Here is a 20,551-nt window from a genome sequence, read left to right as displayed (position 1 = left end):
AACTGTGGTTGAAATGTTCGGCTTCTTTGCCTAGATTCACCTCAGAAGGAATCTGCTGATATATCGACCGAGAAATCAGCAACAAGAATTTGAAAATAGCAATAAAACTCCCGAATGGTACCGTGAATAATCAAGGCTGTAAATTTTGTGCATGTGGACAATATAAATTCATATACGTCATAAAATCTTTCGGATGCAGGGCATATTGTTTCTTGACCTAGATCTACAGGGTTGTCCATCACCTGCCTTGGGATAAGATCTGACTGACATTTATCATACGGTGCCATTCTCTCAGCAGGATCACAATGGAGCTCAGGTCTGAAACCCACACTATCATACTAAGAAAGAATGTGTGGATATTGGAACATAACCGGAGTCTCTTGATATGAAGAAGCCACTCGTTAGGTTAAGACACAGTTAATTTATCTGTGGATTCAAGAGGCTTCCCAATGGACCGTCTTAACTTCCTAAAATGTAATAGAAGTTTTGAGGCGATTGGCATTTTCCAGCCTGCTATATACCTGGTATTTACCCTAATAATAAATACAAATGTTGTTTCTTTGAGGTTCTTTGTAAAAAATAAACTTTGTATCAAAATAACATGTTCAACTTTCCCATAATGCTGTATGCTGATACTTTTTGGACATTGACTTTTAAGCCGAACAAACCTATGCTTCTGATGTTAAATAAAAAGTAGCACCTCCTATCTGACTTCTTTGTGTACATTCTTCTGGTTAATTTCCATGTTCTTCGTTAAGTTATTGGGTTTGATCTGTTTTAAACATTGCAAAACCAGGTGCGAGTGCTTGGTACTGTAATGAGGGTTTTACTGACCTAAAAAAAGAATTCACGATTATTTTCAAAAGACTGATTTGACTTTAAAATTAAACATATATATATAACATATCTTGTAACAGTTGCATTGATAGATTAAGGCTATAACAAGGGCAACTAGCCAATCATATTTGGTTTTGTTTGTATAACATCAGTCAGCCCAGTGGCAGAGTCCCTCATTTATTATCAGAGCGTACTAGCGCAGATGCTAGCTGTCACGTTACCTTAAATTCAAGCAGAATTCCTACGCAGTGTTTGTATGTTCGAATTCTGTTCTTGTTTGTCACAGCATTCATGCATTTAACCTTTATAAGAGCTTCTGAGAAGCGAGGGGCCATTAGCTTGATCTGATCCACTGCAGCACTGAACACAATGGTGTTGGCCAGCGGCCAATTCTGTACACAAATTTGGTTGTCAAAGTAAAAAATAAAACAACATTTATCTATACTGCCTGTTGTAGCTGAACGTGGGAGTGAAAGATGACAAGCGGGGCCCACATGTTATTTGAAACATACCGTACACTCATCCATAAACTGACTTCTCTTTCCAGTAAATGGTCAGACTGGTGGGTCCCCTCCCTCCCCCTGTGAAAACGCTCTAGAAACGCTGTGCCCACGTGTCCACACAGTGGGGAGCCACAACACATGATGTAAAGGACTGACATCACCTCAGCAGGAATCCCTGATTTACTGCCGCCCCGACATGAGCAAGACCGCCACCTACCAGCTCCAGAGAAATCCAGCCAAGGTCATGTTCTGTATCTGGGTTATATGTTGCCTATGAAGCGTTTAGCAGGTTCACATAGTCATAATGGATGACTATGTGAATATTAGGTTTAATATTATCATGAATCTACTTTTACAGATTCAGGACATTAACATTAACTCCCAAGACTCCGATAGCTCTCATATTCATTGGTGGTAGCAATCATTACGTGTGCTTGTCCTCAGCAGCCAGGCCTGGGCAGCTGTGTTGGCAGTTGGCACCCTGCGTTGTGGATCAGCTGGGGAGAGGCTTATGCGTGACCCTGCTCGGCCGCTCAAGCATGACTCCAAGGCCACGTTGCTGCTCCTCTGTCATGAGCCCCAACGACTCTTCAAGCTATTCACTGAAGCATGTCCCCAGGCCCCCTTGGGACCCTGGCAAGAGGACAATGACCTGGGCAACAGGAGACCGTTCATGGACTCTGCAATACTCTGCTAGTACGTTTGCAATTACAATTTCTCTGATTAATGTGGTGTTTTTGGTACTAGGTGTGCCACAGGGCTCGGTCCAGTGTATGTTGCGTCAGACAAAATTAGTATTTTATTGTGTTTTCATTGAGTTTGTTTTGGTTTATAGGGTGGTTTTTGGTAAACGGTGTGCCACAGGGCTCCTTTCAAGACCCAATTGATACATTTTTGAAACTTTTTTTTTGGACAAAAGTATTTGCTTTCAAAATGTCATTTGTTTTCACACATTTAGGTTCCAGTGTATGTTGCATGAGACCAAAGAGGCCTGTTCTTCTGAAGTCGTGGAGTTATACCCCCTCTCTCTGTCTTGCCTCGTTCTTTACTCGCACTACAGTTGCTAGCTGGAGGATAGGGGCTGTGCAGTTCATCTACTGTTGAAATCTGTTCTGGCAAAGATGCGCCAGGCACGCCGACGATGGGCTGAGAGGTGGGAGCATTAGATGCACCCCTCTGTGGCCTCTCACGGACCCACCATACCTATGGGCCTACAGTATGTCATGCCACCGTGTCTATGGCCGTTACATTACACTGCTCCTGAAGCCGATCCCGTTCTCACTGCTATTGGTCCCCTCCATCCATCACGCTGGTTGACTACAGTTAGCAGAAGGTTGCCACGCATGGCCTCTAAACACCTGGCTCTAGTCGAGGGCGTTGCCCACTCCACCTGTTAGTCCTCTTTAGTGGCCATTTCACACTTTGCACCAATCCCGGTCAAGTCCCTTCTGTCGACTGGGCTGATTGAAGGGTGTGTCCTGGCAATGCTGTTTCTCACTGGGCTCCATTGCTCTCCGCTGAGCCCGGCTTTCATGCAGCTCGTAAACATGCCACTCTCCTGGCTCATCAGTCACGGGCCCTCTCCCCTCACCGATGCCCTACAGCGCTGGTGACAACCCTGATATCAGGGTGATGTGGTAGCAGATTGCCAATTTAAGCTCCTGCGTGGTTTATATGTCACTGCGGCCAGTATTCACACCCACAGAGCTTCTGTATTCTGTCCTCTTACAAGTTGACTTCAAGCTGCTATGAATACTGTTCACCGTTGGACACGCATGTGGCCAGCATATGGTGGTCATTTAATGCCCGTGTGCCTCATTTTGAAGTTGTTACCAGTGGGTCATAACCTTTTCTGTGTTGTGGTGTGTCCCCATAAAATGTGGTGTATGTCAATTCTTTGATGCTCTCTGCCGACAGATATTCTAGCTCGCCATCAGCTCACTGACACTGGTGATGACACACATGCTCAGCAGACAAAGTGCCCTGGACCACCCAAGCTTTAGGTGTCTATAGCCTGACCTTGAATATGCGTAGGGTACGTGAGAAAAAAACAACACAGGGAGAAAGTATGCCTCTTATGTGCTCAGGGGTCAAGCTTCTAACCCTGCTAGTGTTAAGTTCAGCAAGGTCTTTACGGCCTCGGCACATTCTGTGTGAGGTTATGCTAAATGTTTTTCTTTACAAGTAAAGTGCAGTAGGTAATGGAGTAGGTAATGGACCTCGGAGATGTGTGTGTGTCCTCACTGTGGTTTGGAGAGGGTTGGCCCCTGACCTCTAGCTGGTTCAGAGAGTTGAAACCAACATGGGGAGCCGAGAAAATTGAATGTGCTTTCGCTATTGATCTGAAGCCCGTCGGTGCGTAAAAAATGATCATCTGTCGAATCCCATATCAAAGAAAACAAAATAGCAGCAATGCCATCTCGAGCGCTCTGCTCAAGGCGTTCTAGCGAAAAGGTGATAGATTTACAACAAGTTTTTTCTTTTGTTTCTCAGCTATTTGAGGTATCTGTTAAACAGATTGTTGCATTGATTTCTGGGAAGACAGATGGTTGTGTGCATGCTTTCAAGACGACCGAAGGAATGAAGAAATTGTTCAGCTCAGTAGATCAAGTTCAGAATAGCAGTGTCATTAGATTTCATTTTATTGTTTCGACACATACGTTCTCGCAGACATATTTTCACGTATGTTCCTTCTGGCATAACTTGAAAGTAAAAAAAAAAATGCTTTAGAAGAAGCTTTCTATTGAGAAGTGAGAATGTGAATCAGAATGAGATTTTTTTTAAATACCTTTCTAGAACATGCCAAAGCAATAACACTAACTATAAATGTCTGATTTTATACATAACATTTCGTTTACGAGACTAAACACACCAACATTTCTGGATATAATTGATGTCCTTGACTAATAATGTCCTGTACTATGTATTATGTCATGTTTTGTGTGGACCCCAGGAAGAGTAGCTGATGCTTTTGCAGCGGCTAATGGGATCCTAATAAATACCAGTACCAAAATACCAACATTTCTGGATATAATTTCTGTGTTGTAGATACTGGATTACTGTCTGCTGTAACTGTTTGGTCTATAGTGTCCAAACATAGCACAACCCTTAGCCGTTTAGATGAAGGTACCCGACCCTCAGTTAAAGGAATAGTGAGAGTGTTTTGTAGGTAGTCGAAACGCTAATGGTCTAGGCTGACTAGTGCTGCGATCAATGCTTTTGTGTCAAGTATCGTATGCAACTATCCCATGCCTCCCTCCAAGTCCCCAGCCCCAGTCCCCAAAATCCCTAGCCCCTATCCCAGTCCCTTAACCCCAGCCTCTCTGCTGTCTCTCCCAGTCCCAGGGCCTCGTTAAGGGACTTGATTGACACGTCAGGATGGTGTGCATTTCATTGATGAGAATTTTAGAGGCCGGGCTCGTGAACTTCTTCTGTACTGATCAGTACGTCACCCCACAGCTATCCCAGGGGGGACATGAGATCGGTTTCAAATACCCTGCCTCTTCCCTCAGTGGCAAACCTTCTGTCCTGCCCAGGAGCCCCCAGCCCAACCTGGCCCCCGCAGGAGCACAGCGAAAGGTAAAGCAGCTCGCAGCCGGTCGACTACCGCCACATCATGTAGAACTTGGATTTACTTCTGTACTGTGCGTATGCTGAGATCTGTAATACATATCTTGAGAATATATTGCATAGGGTGTAAAGGGGATTTGGGTATTTTACTGGTAATGCGTTATTTTTTTCAACAAGTATTTGCCTGGAAGTTATATACTAAGATATTGCGGTCACAGTGGGTACTTTTTGGTGCTTCTGTAAACAGATTTGGTAAATACCAAATTATACATAACGTTTCTTGCTTTAACGAATCCCAAAGAAACAAATGATTATTATTAGTAGTAAACAATAGTGTTATAACTTTACACTATGTTATCTATATGTAAATACAGAGCCGGATACAATATAAAATAATCCACAACCCTCAATGGTTTTATCTCTCAATTTCCTGATGATTATCCTTATATTTGTTGTAATATAGGTTATTGGGGGTCTTTACCATTCGTATGAGTCATTTCCTAACGGTTTTAACTGTCACTTGTCCTATTCAAGTCTCACACAATATAGGCTACCCCAGCAGGTGCAGTAATAACAGCAACAATGATTTATACTCTAGACAGTTATATTTCAAGCATTTAGAGTGTTTCAAGCCAGACAATGTTTTAAGATGAACAACCCTTCACGATTAGAAAAGGTTTTGATGGCAGTGTTTTGCACGCAATGCTTTTTGGAGGGCTTTAGCTCGAGGCTTTGCATTTGACTTCTGTCATAAAATGACGATGAATTTGACTAAAAGTAAAATACATACATAGCAAATTCAATTGCACATATTGTAAACTTTTAATCAATATATTTATAATAACTTTATATATTAACATTAATAGCCTTCCTTCAACACACTTTCTTATTGTTATGTTTAAACGTTTTACTGTAGTGCATTGATTTTGCCATTTTAAACACATATATGTAGCGACAGTCCACTTCACATAACTGTTATTGAGGTCATTTGTTTACCAACACATTTCCTTCAGTTGGCAAATTGAACATTTGCGGCACAGGGGGTAAAGTGCAGCTTGATAAACATTCATTTAGAGCTTCCATCTGATATTATTAAGCTGGAAACCCATCGCTCAACAAGACAGCCACCACGTGCGTTTTCCACCCAATGTATCAACCACTCTGTACCTTTGTGTGTGTCCTCTGGATCTTTCAACGTGAGGTCAACATACAGGGGCGGTCTTATGGAGTGTGTCTGAGCTTTGTGCTCCACTGACCTCCGGGGTACACGGCACACGGAAGGATTATGCTGCAGATATGCCAGCCATGTAGGTGTTTAAATCAAAGCACAGGCGAACAGAGGGGAGAGGGGTGGATGAGAGGAGGGGATGAGGGAGGTATAGTTTTTTCTTGTTGTGGGACTGGGTCAGGTGGGTGGATGTGTGGGTGTGAGTCGGGAGAGGGTGGGGGCGCTTGAAATATGTTCAGCAGAGCGTGTGTTATCTTTTCTCCTCGCCACTAACCATCCAACACCCTTAGCGTGTCGTCACATCGCACAGTCAGAACCTGGCGGCAGCTCAAAGGGAATGCTGGGAAATAGGATCCATATGGTGGCACTATAAAGTGCACCGCCAACCCCGAGCCTTCACCAAAAAACTGGCCAAGCCGTCCTCAACGCCAGCATCCATTCACCTACAGTCTCTCCTCACCTGTCTCCTCAGTAGCATCGCTGCTCTGTTTTACCCCAAGATCCTTCCTCACACGTGACCTTCTTCAGGACTGGATACTGAAAGGGGTATGTTGATTTTCTGTGGCATTTAATGGATCCTGATTGTTATTGATCATTTCTTTAATCTCTTTTAACTTTTGAGAAGGATGTTTGGTATGTTAAGTCAATTTGCCTAACATATCATTAACCTTCATTCGTTTTGCAATGCTGGTGCCCAATTACTCTAAACCTAACTGCGTCTCTCGCCTATACCATTGAGTAAGGATGGTGTGTTTCAGTGTCTATGAGTTGAGTGTTTCATGTAGCATGTTTTGTGCTAAACTCTTAGGCTGGATTGACTATGAAGATCCTGGGCCATGTGGTTTTCCTGCTGCTGATAGGAGGGATTTGTTGCCAGAACAACCGCAATGCCAAACCTAGTGGCAAGTCATCTAAGAAGAACCAGGGGAACCAGAACCAGGGGTCCGAGGCAGCCCAGTCGGCCCCAGAAGATGAGCCCCATTCTGGGCCAGTGGAGTCAGGCAGGGAGGGTAACTCTGGAGGTCGGGCGGCAGCCCAGCAGTCAGCTTCACAGAACAACAAGGCTTCAGATGATATGAAGCTGCATGTCCTCAAGAATACTCAGGTCACATGCAACGATGGAACAGCGGCAGGGTAAGATGCTCTGGAAAACTATTTATGGAGGCAAATGATGGCTGTTTAGATAATAAAAAAGCTCTAGAGATTGTCTTATGTCCTGAGTACAATCTATCAATTTCAGCAAAAATGGATGTGATAAGGAATCATATAGTACCGTGAAAACATTGAAATAACTAATCAATTTTTCATGTTTTTGTATTTGTCATTTGTCAGCTGTAATTACACTGTAATGTGTTTTGATATTAGATAAAGTAGTAATCTAGTCCTCAGCTATCTAAGTTGGTGACGGCAAGGGGTAGATGGTTTTAATTACTATCAAAGGACTTTGAATTAGAATTTGTGGTTGAACTTTGAAGGAATTAAAGAATTCAGGAATTGTCATGTACTTTATGGTACTTTGCATCATTGTGTTGATAAGGAGTTACAATGATGAGTGATTATGGTTGGAAGATCGGCCAACACATGACACTATACAGCAGTGTTCTCTAGGTTTCACCATTCACAGCCCTTCATCCATGTTTATTTGTGGTCCACAGGTTTTACCTAAAGGAGTTCAAAGGGAGTAAGAGATGGCTGATATTTCTGGAAGGTGTGTATTTTAAACTCATCTGGTTAATTTGATCTTGAGAGGTCAGCGCATGGCATGTTTGCGCGACGCCCTCATCGGCATCTGGACCGGTGGTAATCTCCTTTCCCTTTTTCGTCTTTTTCGGCGGCTGTCTGTCACTCTGATTGGACGCCTCCTCTGGCATTCGCCCCTCCGTCGCTATGGGATATTTATGTGGATTGCGTTGTGACATCACACGTGTATTCTGAGACCTAGAACCGGATGTGTCACATCCTCGAAGAACAAACATTTCAGCAGGTTGAAATGTCACAATGTACATATCCTACATCAGAGGTACTTTACTGTTGGGTACAGGTAAACAAGTACCAAGATATCCACTCTTTTATACGGAAAGTATCTGATTAGGTCACAAATGCCACAGTTTGTTCATTTGTTTATTTTCTCAGCAGGTGGTACGGCTCCAAAAGACTTGACTTACATTTGATTTACATGTTAAATATGCATATAAGCATAGGTATGGTTAAGATTATAACTCAACCATTAATGGACCCCAGGTGGGATTTTAGGAAGCAGTCACATAATAGCCACCAATTTATATCCCTGCCGTTTCTATTCAACAGTCCATTGCCATACATGTGCATCAGACCCCACAGACACTCCCTCAGTTCGGGAGCCTGGCCAGAGGCTAGCAGATGGAGCTGCAGGTGGATGCCTCAGTTACCCTCCCTCTCCCATTCCTCCCAACCCCCATTCCTCTCAGGCCTCTGAAATGGGCTAACAAGGGGGTCTCCCTTTCTGAGCTTCTGAAACCGGATGTGAGAAGCTAATATTAGTGTCTTATTTTTAGGCGGTTGGTGCTGCTACAACAAAGACTCCTGCGATACCAGATATAAAAATATCCCACGACTCATGACCTCATCCGACTGGCCCCAAACGCGCAAAGGTAGGTAGGGGTCCTTCTGTTTTAGAATGTGTCCTCGTCGTTCATCATACATGTTTTACATGGGCGTCCATGTTTGGTCCCATTCCCAATATACATTGTGTCATGGGTTGTTGATTGTCATATGACATCAGTGTTATGTCCTACTGTATATCCAATGAGAGGTCACCACTGTCTCTGCTTGACTTTCTATTGGTTGCTTTACAGGAAGTGGAATATTGTCAGCCCAGGCGGAAGAAAATCCTCATTGGTATAACACTAATATTGTGTAAGTATGCTTGTTAACACGCTGATTGTTGTATGTTACTGGTACATGTTGTCCTACATACTGTACTGCTCATACTGTACTGCTAACTAAAGTTCTCAGGATCTGTGTGATTGAAGAAGCCAACTGCAGGCTGAGATGATGACTATCAAACATGACAGGTTGCTTTACAATGAGGGATGGAGTCCCATTAATACTATTACATATGTACATGAGTACGTGTGAGAGTGTGCGTGCGTGCGTGCGTGTTTGTGTGTGTGCGTGCGTGTGTGTGTGGGTGTGTGTGTGCGTGCGCGTGCGTGCGTGCGTGTGTGTGTGGGTGTGTGTGTGTGCGTGCGTGCGTGCATGTGTGTGTGCATGCGTGCGTGTGTGTGTGTGTGTGTGTGAGTGAGAGAGAGTGTGTGTGAGTGTGTGTGTGGCTCTGACCCAGCTGTGCATCTCCTCTTCTGCAGATTCATCCCGTACTGCTCCAGCGACGTGTGGAGTGGAACAGGGCCCACAGCCACCAAGGAGAAGAGAGGCCCGGGAAAAGAGAAGGAGAAAGATGCCAGTAGGTCCTCTCACCACCAGCAGATCCTCATTATTTTCCTCAATACCAAAGCCATTTCAATACGGTGGTTTGTTCTATTGATTGCATATCTATGTTTCCCTACAGTTGAGTATACCTTCATGGGTTCCCTGATCATCCGTGAGGTCATCAAAGACCTAGTCCCTAAAGGCATCAAACAGGCCAAGGTTGTCATGCTGGCTGGCACAAGGTGAGTTCCTCTCCTCTGCTTTGGGTCTGTTCCCAATCTTGCCCCGTTGTCTGGCACCATCTGTCTCCGCTACCCATCTCCACACACTCACACACATTGACAGAGTGAGTCTATTTTAGGACGTCCTGTTACTGTTGTCTACCATAAAGATGTTTACGAGCCCTGCTGTCCTGTATTGGCCGTAGAGTGTGGGACAATGACATCATGTCTATTAGGGGCCTCTTCCATAAAGGAGGACACAGTTCTGGAGATTCTTCCCAGGTTAGCAACATGTTTGGTGAGACACCCTGAGGACTAAAACAAGAGCACACAGTTAAGTCTGACTGTGACAGCATAGCATTATTGTGGCTAGCTGTCGGCCATTTTGGCTCCAATTGGCAGTGTGCCAATGCGGGGAAACGGTCACAGATACAGACTTTTTACCCAGTGTCTTTGCTCCCCTGCAGTGCTGGAGGGACGGGAGTGCTACTGAACATTGAGAGAGTGTCCAGTCAGCTGGAGCAGCTGGGGGCAGAGGCCCAGGTTCGAGGCCTGGTGGATTCGGGCTGGTTTCTGGAGAGTAAACAGCAGAGGGTTCCTGACTGCCCAGACAGTGTCTCCTGCTCACCTGTAGACGCCATCAAGAGAGGACTCAAGTAAAACACATCTGTCTCTCTGCCTTCAGCTTATCCATGTCTCTATGACCATATAATGACAGATGCCCTGAACAAAGCATTGCATCTCATCACACGTGTAGCTTTATTTCCATTGGCTTGAAGTTCACCAATACTTTTAGCATAATAACAGTTGCCCTGTCTATTTTCAATGCGCACTGGAAGCCATTTTTCTCCAATGGCTGTTTTCTTAGGTTGTGGAACGGGGTGGTCCCAGACAAGTGTCGGCAGCAGTACAAGAAAGGAGAGGAGTGGCAGTGCTTCTTCAGCCACAAACTCTACTCCTCCCTGACCTGTGAGTGTCTTTACTACCTACCATCATCTTGTAAGAATGTGTCTTTCATCTATCAAAGCTGAAGGGTCATGAATCAGAATGCTAGTAAACTTTATGTCCATCGTGTTACCCATCAAGATACCAATAAATGTTACGTCCCTCATGTTACTCAATAAAACACTTATAGGTACAAGCAACACCCCAACTCTGTTCTCATAGTGTGTGTGTGTGTGTGTGTGTGTGTGTGTGTGTGTGTGTGTGTGTGTGTGTGTGTGTGTGTGTGTGTGTGTGTGTGTGTGTGTGTGTGTGTGTGTGTGTGTGTGTGTGTGTGTGTGTCATAGCCCCTCTGTTTGTGGTGCAGTGGCTGTTTGATGAGGAGCAGTTGCGAGTGGAGAATATCTACCTGGGGGGTCAGACCCTGTCAGAACAGCAGTGGACCTACATGCAGAACCTGGGAAAGGATATCAAGAACTCACTCAAAGATGTCACGTAAGTGTGCAGCTGCAGCGACGGACGTGACCGTAGACAGCTGAGCTTGGGATTGATCCATGACATATAGGCCAAGAATTCACAAAACCTACGTTTCGTGATCAAAACAAGTAAGAGCACCTTTTTCCCTCAGAACAGCCTCAATTCGTCAGGGCATGAACTCCACAAGGTGTCGAAAGCGTTCCACAGTTCTGTCTAGCTGGCTGGATGTCCATTAGGTGGTGGACCATTCTTGATACACGCAAACCCAGCAGTGTTGCAGTTCTTGACACACTCAAACCGGTGTGTTTTTTTGGCACCTACTACCAGACCCTGTTCAAAGGCACTTAAATGTTTTGTCTTGTCCATTCACCCTCAATGGCACACTTACTCAAACCATGTTTACATTTTCTCAAGGCTTCAAGTAATTAACCTGTCTCCTCCCATTCATCTACACTGATTGAAGTGGATTTAACAAGTGACCTCCATAAGGGATCATAGCTTTCACCTGGATTCACCTGGTCAGTCTATCATGGAAAGAGCAGGTGTTCTTAATGTTTTCTCCTGTCAGTGTATACTATTGATCAGCTGAAATGGAAAATTAGCAAAAATGAATCAACAGCAATATTCTCCACATGTTCCCAACACTATCAAATATGTCACGCTGCTCAGTGCTGACGTTATGCTGTGGTGTGTGTTGCAGGGCTGTGTTCGCACCCTCCTGCCTGTCCCACACATTGATCACTAAAAGGTAGGACATCTGACTCCCTGGGGGCCCTGAAAAAACACATCCACTGTCCCCTCTACCCCTCCCCCCTACCCTGACCCATCTCTACCCAGTGAGCTCATGCTACTCTTTTTGTGTAGCTCGTTCATCAAACCACATTCTGCGTGTCACTGAATGACATTTCACACTTTTACTAACCCCGCAGCACGCTTTACACACACACACAGCCGCACGCACAAACCCACACACACACATGCACCCACACCCGCACGGACACACACACCCACACCCACACACACGCACGCACCCACCCACCCATCTACATACACACAAACGTGCACAAACAAACTCAGTCCTTTAAGCAAGCAAACACATACACACTTAAAAGGGAACGCACACACACACTCATAAAATCACGCACACTTAAAACACCTGCCTCTCCAGCTGGACATAGGGTCAGTGACAGGGCAGAAGGTGGGGCCTATGTTACGGTAAAGGGCAGGGTTGGAGATGGGAGGAGTGATTGGCTCAGGGTTGTAGGGGAGGAGCTGGTTGCCTAATCATACTAGTGTGAGGTAGGTGGATCATATTTTCACAGTTTTGTAATCTAATGCAGGGCTATGTTGATGGTAGTTATGGTGGTGGTGTTGGAGGCTGGACACAAGGAGGGCACAGCTGGGGAACTAATTGAGACGCAGCCTGCCAAGGCAAACTGCTTGTGAGAAGATACAGGGCTCAAGTGGCCCAACACGCTCTCTCTCTTCTCACAGTTACCTACTTCAATCTCATTTCCCCTTTCTCTGGCACCCATTCACTCCCTCTCTCTCTCTCTCTTTCTCTCTCTCTCGCTCTCTCTCCTGCCCTCTTGTTATCTCCCTCCCATTCTCTCGCTCTCTCTCTCTCCCTCCCTCTCTCTCTCTCTCTCTCTCTCTCTCCCCCTCTCCTTCTCTCCCTCATTCTTTACATTAGTAACTGGATGACGTTTCAAGTCAAAGGCACCTCCCTGCCCCGGGCTCTGCAGTGCTGGGATAAGAGTTTCCAAGAAGCCAACCGTAACAGCAAGACCCCCCTGAAGGGCTGTCCCTTCCACCTGATCGACACCTGCCACTGGCCCCAGTGCAACCCCACCTGCCCAGCCTTGGTGGACCAGGCCACCCAGCAGGAGCTCACCCTGCTCCAGATGTTAGTGGGCATGGGCCTGGACCTCCAGAAACTAGGCCTGGACCTCAGGAGGGACAGTAGCTCTGTAACTAGCATGGTCAGTAACGGTGGCTAAGACAAGGAGTATAGAAGCCCACTCTCTGGCTTAGTAAAGGGACATTTTTTATGAGTTATGACGTAACCATGAAAGTTACAGAATCTGGTTACTTCTCTTGTGCCGCTCAGCCATTCCGTTGTGCTCCACTGTTACCATGCCGTCTTGACCGGTGGGTATGTCACTGGGCTTACACTATGTCTGTCTGTAACGTTACAGTTTGCCTCCAGGATCACTCTCCTGGACAGTTTAAAGAGGGAGGGGAGTGATTCCAGTTTACCCCTGGGTTGTGTCTCACATTTGATTTGATTCAAGGGAGAACGAGGAGTGCCAGGTACCTGTAGCTAACCAGTCAGACACCAAACCTGCAACACACTTTCACCCAACTACATGTACTATACAAAACTTCAACAACATTTTGTGAATTGAAACGTACTGCTTTTGAGGATTTTTGAATAAGCTATTGGCACATTTTATCATCTTGCCAACATAGTACTGGTACAGTATTCAGAGGAAATGTACATTTTAATGTAGATGGTTGACTGGAAGGATATATTATATGAGTCTGCTGTTTTAGATCCATGTCCAAGCTCAAACACTGCCCGAGAATGAAGGACACTTGCAAGGACACTTGCAGTGCCCAGACCATTCTCTAACTTTTATTGAATGTGTTCTACACACACACACACACACACATCCTACAGTTTATATTGCCCACATTTCTACTGCTGCTGCAATTACAACATTGACTTTATATATATATATATAGATAGATATATTTGATATGCATGTGGAGTAAGGGATGTTTGATCTTGCAAAAGTGGCCCAAATGAAGAGTAATTGTCATACCTTCTAATATTGTATATTATCAAGAGAAGGTTGTGACCATCTCTTCTTTCTTTGACTTTACCATGAAGTGTGTTTGAACCTAATGTATCTTCCCATGGACCCTTTTAACTGATGTTTCCTCTTCAAAAACACTGTAGTCAATACTACTCAGCTAGTGTGTCATGTACTGTAATATCTACATAATTTACATCCTTAAAGAATCATTTCATGTGATTATATCTAATCTATTGTATGGTAATTATAATCAGAATTGTTTGATTTGCTACTGTTTTAAATTGTATGTAATGAACCCTATTTTGCTTGAAATATTTACCTTGTAAACAGAACTATAACTTGACAGGCATTATATAGTGGATGTATGTTGAATTGAATACAGAACAATAAATATAAGGTTGGATTATCCTTGAAAACCTGTTCAGAGTGAGCTTTGTTACTTTTTCTTTGATTGATCCTCCTGTCATTAAATCATTATTTTAAATTCGTCCTCAAATTCTAAAGCTCTGAGATTTAAAGAAAAAACTCCATCAGGTTTCAATAAAGCATAATCTACTCGGTAAACCTACTGGTAAAACATCATACTGTATTTATTTCCCACACTCCAACCACTAGTTGGCGATCTTTAGATTTAAACCAAAACCCCACATAAGATACTATAGTTTGAAAAGGGATTACAGACTCCCCAACTACTACTGTAAATATGAAAAGAGAGACACCAGAGATGTTTCAGAAAGACTGTAATATGTTTTGGACGTTTACATTTGCTTACAGACACATTTAAAATATCTTGGTAGATTTTACTTTAATTTAGAAATCTCTATTTCTTGCACAAATATAATCAGCAATATGAATTGAATGCTTCTGTTTTATCAACATGGAAGTTAGTTTGCATTAGACTAAAGGGTAAATAAAGTAATGAGACTGTAAAATAAGGATGCATTTGCATCTAAATCACTGTCTGTATAAATATAATATATATATTTAATTATTAATCTTAATTTGAATCAAGTTTTCATAAACCCAGTGGTTTTCAGCTGGTGATCGCATTAACTAGTCGTAAAAAACCTTAGTTTTTCCCATAATGCATCGCTAGGTCTTCCTACTTCCTCTTTCCGCCATATTGCAGAACCGGTAAGGGCCCCCTCTAAAATCTCATTGTCAATCTTTCCCAAATCTAACCCATCCAGCCGTCTAAAACACAATTTATGAAATTATATACACGTTTAATAATGTACTAATGTCATGAAATGGTTATTGTGTCGATATGTTGTGAGATGTTGGTGTTTTGTCTTGTGATTCGTAAAGTCCCCATCACTGTCCGTTTTACTGGTGTGTTGTATTGGTAGCTAGAACATGAATAAAACCCGACAATACTGTTAGGCTAATTACGTTTTGTTCTTAAGTAGTCGAAACATTTTCTATATTGTCAAGATATGGTATAAATGTTGAGCAGTACAGTTTGGTTTGCCAACCAACTCTTCTAGCTAGCTTGGCCCGTACATGTAGTCCTTCCATGCGTGGTAGACAGTCACGATGGTGGTGGTTAAACGTGTCTGCATGGCCGTGCAAACCTCTTCTAATTTCTTATCTAAGGACCTAACGCTTGTCCCAGGTTTGAAATTGTTGGTGTTGGCGCTAGACATTCGAATGTTATGTCTTGGCCAGAGAAATGTAGACGGTTCGCTCTAACCAGGTAATTTGGATAGCTAGCGTAATGTATTTTTAACCTCACACTATCGAGGTTGCTACCTTAGTATGTAGCCTTCTATTATCTTCACCAAAGTAACCACGTAACGTTAGCTAACCAGCTAGTTGGACAATACTTTGTTATGCAATATCTAAGCTAACGTTAATTTTAAGCCTATACTCAAATTGTCATTGCATACTCAATGATGTCCATCTACCTACATTTGAGCCAGTTTACAGTCAGTTTGTTGGCTGACTTATTTGTCAAGTCAATAGCTAGCTAGACAGCTAACGTTAGCTTGCCAGTTTCACAGCATGTTATTAGGAGAACTAACCACTATTAGACTGTTTACTATTAACTAGTTAGCTGAGCAGTAGTTGGCTGCCTTTCAACTCCTAAACTAATTTAACTTTTTATGTATCTCTGATCGACAGGCATCATGGTGCGCATGAACGTTCTTGCGGATGCGCTCAAAAGCATCAACAATGCTGAGAAACGTGGGAAACGCCAGGTTCTGATCCGGCCGTGTTCGAAGGTCATTGTACGTTTCCTGACCGTCATGATGAAGCACGGTGAGTTACTGAAATGTATCATTTGATTTGTAAGTGGTATGGGTCCAGTCAAGATGTGCAGGTGTCAGTTACAGGTAGGACCATGAGCATGCATAACCCACTTCCCTCCAGGAGGGGAATTGCTTACCTCCGGTTGAGGGATCTGAGTTCAAGCCCTGTAACATCCTATCGACAATGTTGTGTGTCTGTACTTGGTTTTGATTCCCTGCCTCCCTTGTTTCCCTAGGTTACATTGGTGAGTTTGAGATCATCGACGACCACAGAGCTGGGAAAATTGTCGTCAATCTCACTGGCAGGCTGAACAAGGTAAAAAACGTTCAATATACTGCATCACAAGGACTACCATCAGACCTTTTGAGTTCGATTCTACTTCATTTTCACTCTTTTGTATTGGGGTAGATTGATAGACTATCTGACCCCTCTGTTTTGCTCATCTTCTCTGACATGTTTTTTTCTTGGTCATATTCTGCATTGTGGCATTATCAGCCTACCTACGTAATTGTATATTTGCACCTGGCACTTCTAATCTTTCTTTTGCTAATTTCAGTGTGGTGTGATCAGCCCTCGTTTTGACCTCCAGTTGAAGGATCTGGAGAAATGGCAGAACAACCTCCTGCCCTCAAGACAGTTCGGGTGAGAATCAGTCAGCAGCACCCTAATGGTGGCATGAATGTTGGAGTGGCCGTATCACGGTTGTGCAGTGGGACTTTGTGAACAGGGAGGTATTCATCAGTGACGACTTTGTTTGCTACGGTGTTTCACGTATGAATGCATCTCTTGATGTCGTGTTAATGTGCACCTTTGGGGTGTATAAAATTGTGCCCCGGGTTTCACAGACTTTAAATCTCTGAACTTTTATTTGGATGTCAAAGCAAGTAAACTAATCGCCTTTTATTTCCGTGCCTGAATGTTCAGCTTCCGATAACATTAAGAGCAAGCAAATGCAGCATTAGTCTAGTATTTATAGATGCTGGCTGGGTTGGAGATTGGAACAGTCCTTGAAATGCACTTTCTTTGAAAAGATGAGGGCAGCCTAGGCAACGGGAACTAAAACTTGTATCATAAGTCGGGGATGGGCAACTTGGGTCCCTGGGACTGAGTGTACTCTGTGTGCTCCCACTTTCTATTGAATGCATCCATGGGAATATGATTGCTGCAGCCTCTTGAACAGGATTTGACCTGCATGTAGGAAAGGGGGTGAATATGGTTGATTGAGTATGTACTGACAATATCACTATGCGCATGAAATTGCTCTCAGCTTTACTTAAGTCCAGTGGTGGATGTGGTGAGGGCACGGTCACAGATTTATTGATATGTGTGGACTGATAAAATCTAATGGGTGTGTCACAATGACTCGTCGGCAACTATGGGGAAAAACCGACGGGGCTGGCTTAGGTTGTTGACATATGGACTGTATTTCGTCTCCTTTGTTTCTTGAAAACCTAAATTTGCACAATAAGCACTTGTCTCTCAAATACATTGTTACAGTGGTTGGCTAGCTAGCGAACTTTAGCCATTAGCAATGAGGTGAAATCAGTCAAAACAAGACATGGCGTCAAGAACGAGATGAACTAGCTGAAACGTCACGATTCCCCACAGGGCAGTTTCTTGTCATTCTTGCTAGCTATCTGGCCATTCACAACAGCGCTTGGACTTCTGCCCCGTTTAAAGCATGTGCATTGTTCTCTTGCTGTTGTCAGCTAACCCATCTATAGTTGGTGCATTTTGGCATTCCATCTGTGGCGTTTACCCGTGTCAGTCTGCCATAGAAAACCTTTGGAGGCTACAGGCGGAAAAGTCATGCTATTTGTATTTGAGCAATATAATTGGCAGTTCATTCAAATTCAACTCGCAACTTCTTGAACTCCACCGTACTTGAGGCGTTCACATGGCACACAAACTGTCAAGAGTAAAAATAAGCATTTATCAAGCCACTCGCTGCGCTTATTTGTTTTAGGAGAAGTGATATACTAAAGTAAACCTTCAATACTGCAAAAATTGCAATAGGTTAGCTAATGGCGACCAATTGATGGTCTGCAAAAAGAAAGCTACAAAAAGACACCTAGCATTCGTCTTGGCTGGCCTACTGTGGCCATGTCAATATCTCTTATGAAAGCCCTCCTCTTAAAGGGGCAACGTCCTATTCCTTAAATTGATGTACTTTAGAAACAACATTTTATATAATTAATACAATTTTAAAGAATAGAATGTCTTGCATTGCTACATTATATTGCACAGCTTTTTATTATATGCCATCATAACCAAATGGACTCTATTACTAGCTAAATAGAGCCAACGCATGTCAACCTAGGTCCTGCATGAGTCTAATGCATTTATAAACTACCCCATATCCAGGCCAGTGAGGGGGGGGGTTTGTTGGACCTGGTTGGTGCTTATTTGATGTGACTTAGCGCACTTATATGGTTTGCACTATTGAAGATGGACTGAATTGTGGCCACATGATCAGGGTTTGTATAGTCATGAAAATCCTGGTAAGGTCATGGAATTTTAAAATGGTGTTTTCCAGGATCCCAAAAGTTTAGGGCAAGTTTGATTTTTATTTCTGATAATGTCATTTGTTTAGAAGGGTGTAAATATTTGATCAATTCACAAACAATCTACATCAGACAGGATCAGAATTACACTTGCGTGTTTGCGAGCATCGCCAGCATATGCGAGAAGTGTGGGCTGTTGCAGCAGCAGGTAGGCCTAGTCTATAAAATATGATCGAGGACAGACTAGGTAGCCAACTCCAAACATCTTGTACCCTCTTAACGGTTTAGCAAAGGATAGCGTGTATTCATGTTTTTATCATGTTCAAAAAAACTTTCCTCTGACACTTGCGAATAAGGCCATGCAAAGTTGATTCACTTAACTATTTGTTTAATTTAAATTATTTTTGCAGAAACAAATGATTCACTTTGCCATTGCATTAGTTGGGATTCGAATCAAGATTATTTGTGAACCCGTAACATTATTTTCAGGAACTTGTTTTCTATATACTTGCAGTTGATTTGGGCATCCAATATATGGGGCATTGAAACTCAATAGATGCTAGACAGCCTGCAAAGTAAACACTTCTTAGATAAATATGACAACTCGAAAAGCTACATTTGCTGAAGAAACTTTGGGGGGGATTGATTCAGATTAATAAAACGATTAGTAGCCTACATAGCCATTTGATATATTGAATGAGCAAATTATTTCAAAAGGCAAGACATGCAATGTTTTTCATAAAGGGTGGTCAACCATCCTCCGGGAGAGCTAATGGGTGTGCAGGCTTTTATTCCAGTCCCCCTGTATGACTTCATAACATTTGTTGCATCTAGCTTTTTCTAAGAGAATGACTCTTAAAGTGAAGATTGAATGTGATTTGGATAGTCACTATCAGGAATAGTTTTACCGCCGCGATGCATTTCTTGTTATGATAGACTTCAATCTGTGCAGCCACATGCATTGCTAACATTGCTTGATTGGAAAAGCATTGAATGTTTAGGATCATAATGGCCTCCATACAATATAAATGGAGGCCACGTAATTACTGCGGAAAAGTGGCTCAGGAGTGGAGAGCAAAACAGTACCTTAAGTTGTCTTGATACGGTAATGATGGTCTGCAATTGGTTTATAGCAGGTTTTTGAAGGACGAGGTTGGGAAATACTTGTTTAAGTGTTGTATGGCATCAATGGAAGCAACTGATGTTGCTTTAGAAGGGGTTCAACTGGATTTGTCTCAGCTGTTCCTGGAGTTTCATGGTCTTAGTCTATTACTGTTAAATGTACTTTTGTTCTAGAATTTCCCTACTGCTTGCCATAAAAGTCTGCCTGTTGTGAGTGTTTTTATAAACTCATGTCTTACACACCTTGTCTGTTTCTTCAGATACATTGTGCTGACCACCTCAGCTGGCATCATGGACCACGAAGAAGCCAGACGAAAACACACAGGAGGGAAAATTCTTGGATTCTTTTTCTAAAATGTAAAGAACTGCAAAATAAAACACCAAATCCAGTGGACTGGACTTTGTATTTTGTCTTATTAGATTGCTACAGTCAAAAGCTCTTTTTATGTATTTTTACAATGAGAATGACAAATGAGTCATTTATACTGAACATAAATGACTATTTCAAAGGTTTTACTGAGTTCGTATAAGAAAATCAGTGAATTTAAATGAATTCATTAGGCCCTAATCTGGATTTCACAAAGATGGATCTGTTGGTCAAATACCTTTTTAAAAAACAAAGTAGGGGCGTGGTTCAGAACCAGTCAGTATCTTGTGTGACTAC

The 20,551-nt window shown here is 43.0% G+C and overlaps 2 protein-coding genes across 2 annotated transcripts; both read left to right on the top strand.

Moving 5' to 3' along the window:
* Positions 1–6,372: 6,372 nt before the first annotated feature.
* LOC112230135 (carboxylesterase notum2) lies at positions 6,373–14,385 on the top strand. The gene is made up of 12 exons (XM_042310603.1): positions 6,373–6,684; positions 6,947–7,272; positions 7,794–7,846; positions 8,673–8,768; positions 8,973–9,033; positions 9,483–9,580; positions 9,686–9,788; positions 10,235–10,423; positions 10,636–10,736; positions 11,057–11,204; positions 11,887–11,934; positions 12,880–14,385. The coding sequence occupies exons 2-12, from the start codon at positions 6,959–6,961 to the stop codon at positions 13,184–13,186; spliced, it is 1,518 nt and encodes a 505-aa protein (XP_042166537.1). The 5' UTR covers positions 6,373–6,684; positions 6,947–6,958; the 3' UTR covers positions 13,187–14,385.
* Positions 14,386–15,056: 671 nt separating this feature from the next.
* LOC112230239 (40S ribosomal protein S15a) lies at positions 15,057–20,281 on the top strand. Its single transcript, XM_024396456.1, has 5 exons — positions 15,057–15,142; positions 16,133–16,270; positions 16,497–16,576; positions 16,818–16,903; positions 20,148–20,281. The coding sequence occupies exons 2-5, from the start codon at positions 16,138–16,140 to the stop codon at positions 20,239–20,241; spliced, it is 393 nt and encodes a 130-aa protein (XP_024252224.1). The 5' UTR covers positions 15,057–15,142; positions 16,133–16,137; the 3' UTR covers positions 20,242–20,281.
* Positions 20,282–20,551: the final 270 nt, after the last annotated feature.

The sequence above is a fragment of the Oncorhynchus tshawytscha genome, linkage group LG32 (genome assembly GCF_018296145.1).
Source record: "Oncorhynchus tshawytscha isolate Ot180627B linkage group LG32, Otsh_v2.0, whole genome shotgun sequence".
Taxonomy (NCBI): Eukaryota; Metazoa; Chordata; class Actinopteri; order Salmoniformes; family Salmonidae; genus Oncorhynchus; species Oncorhynchus tshawytscha.
The sequence above is the reverse complement of the archived record's forward strand: the minus strand, read 5'-3'. Positions and strand labels throughout refer to the sequence as shown.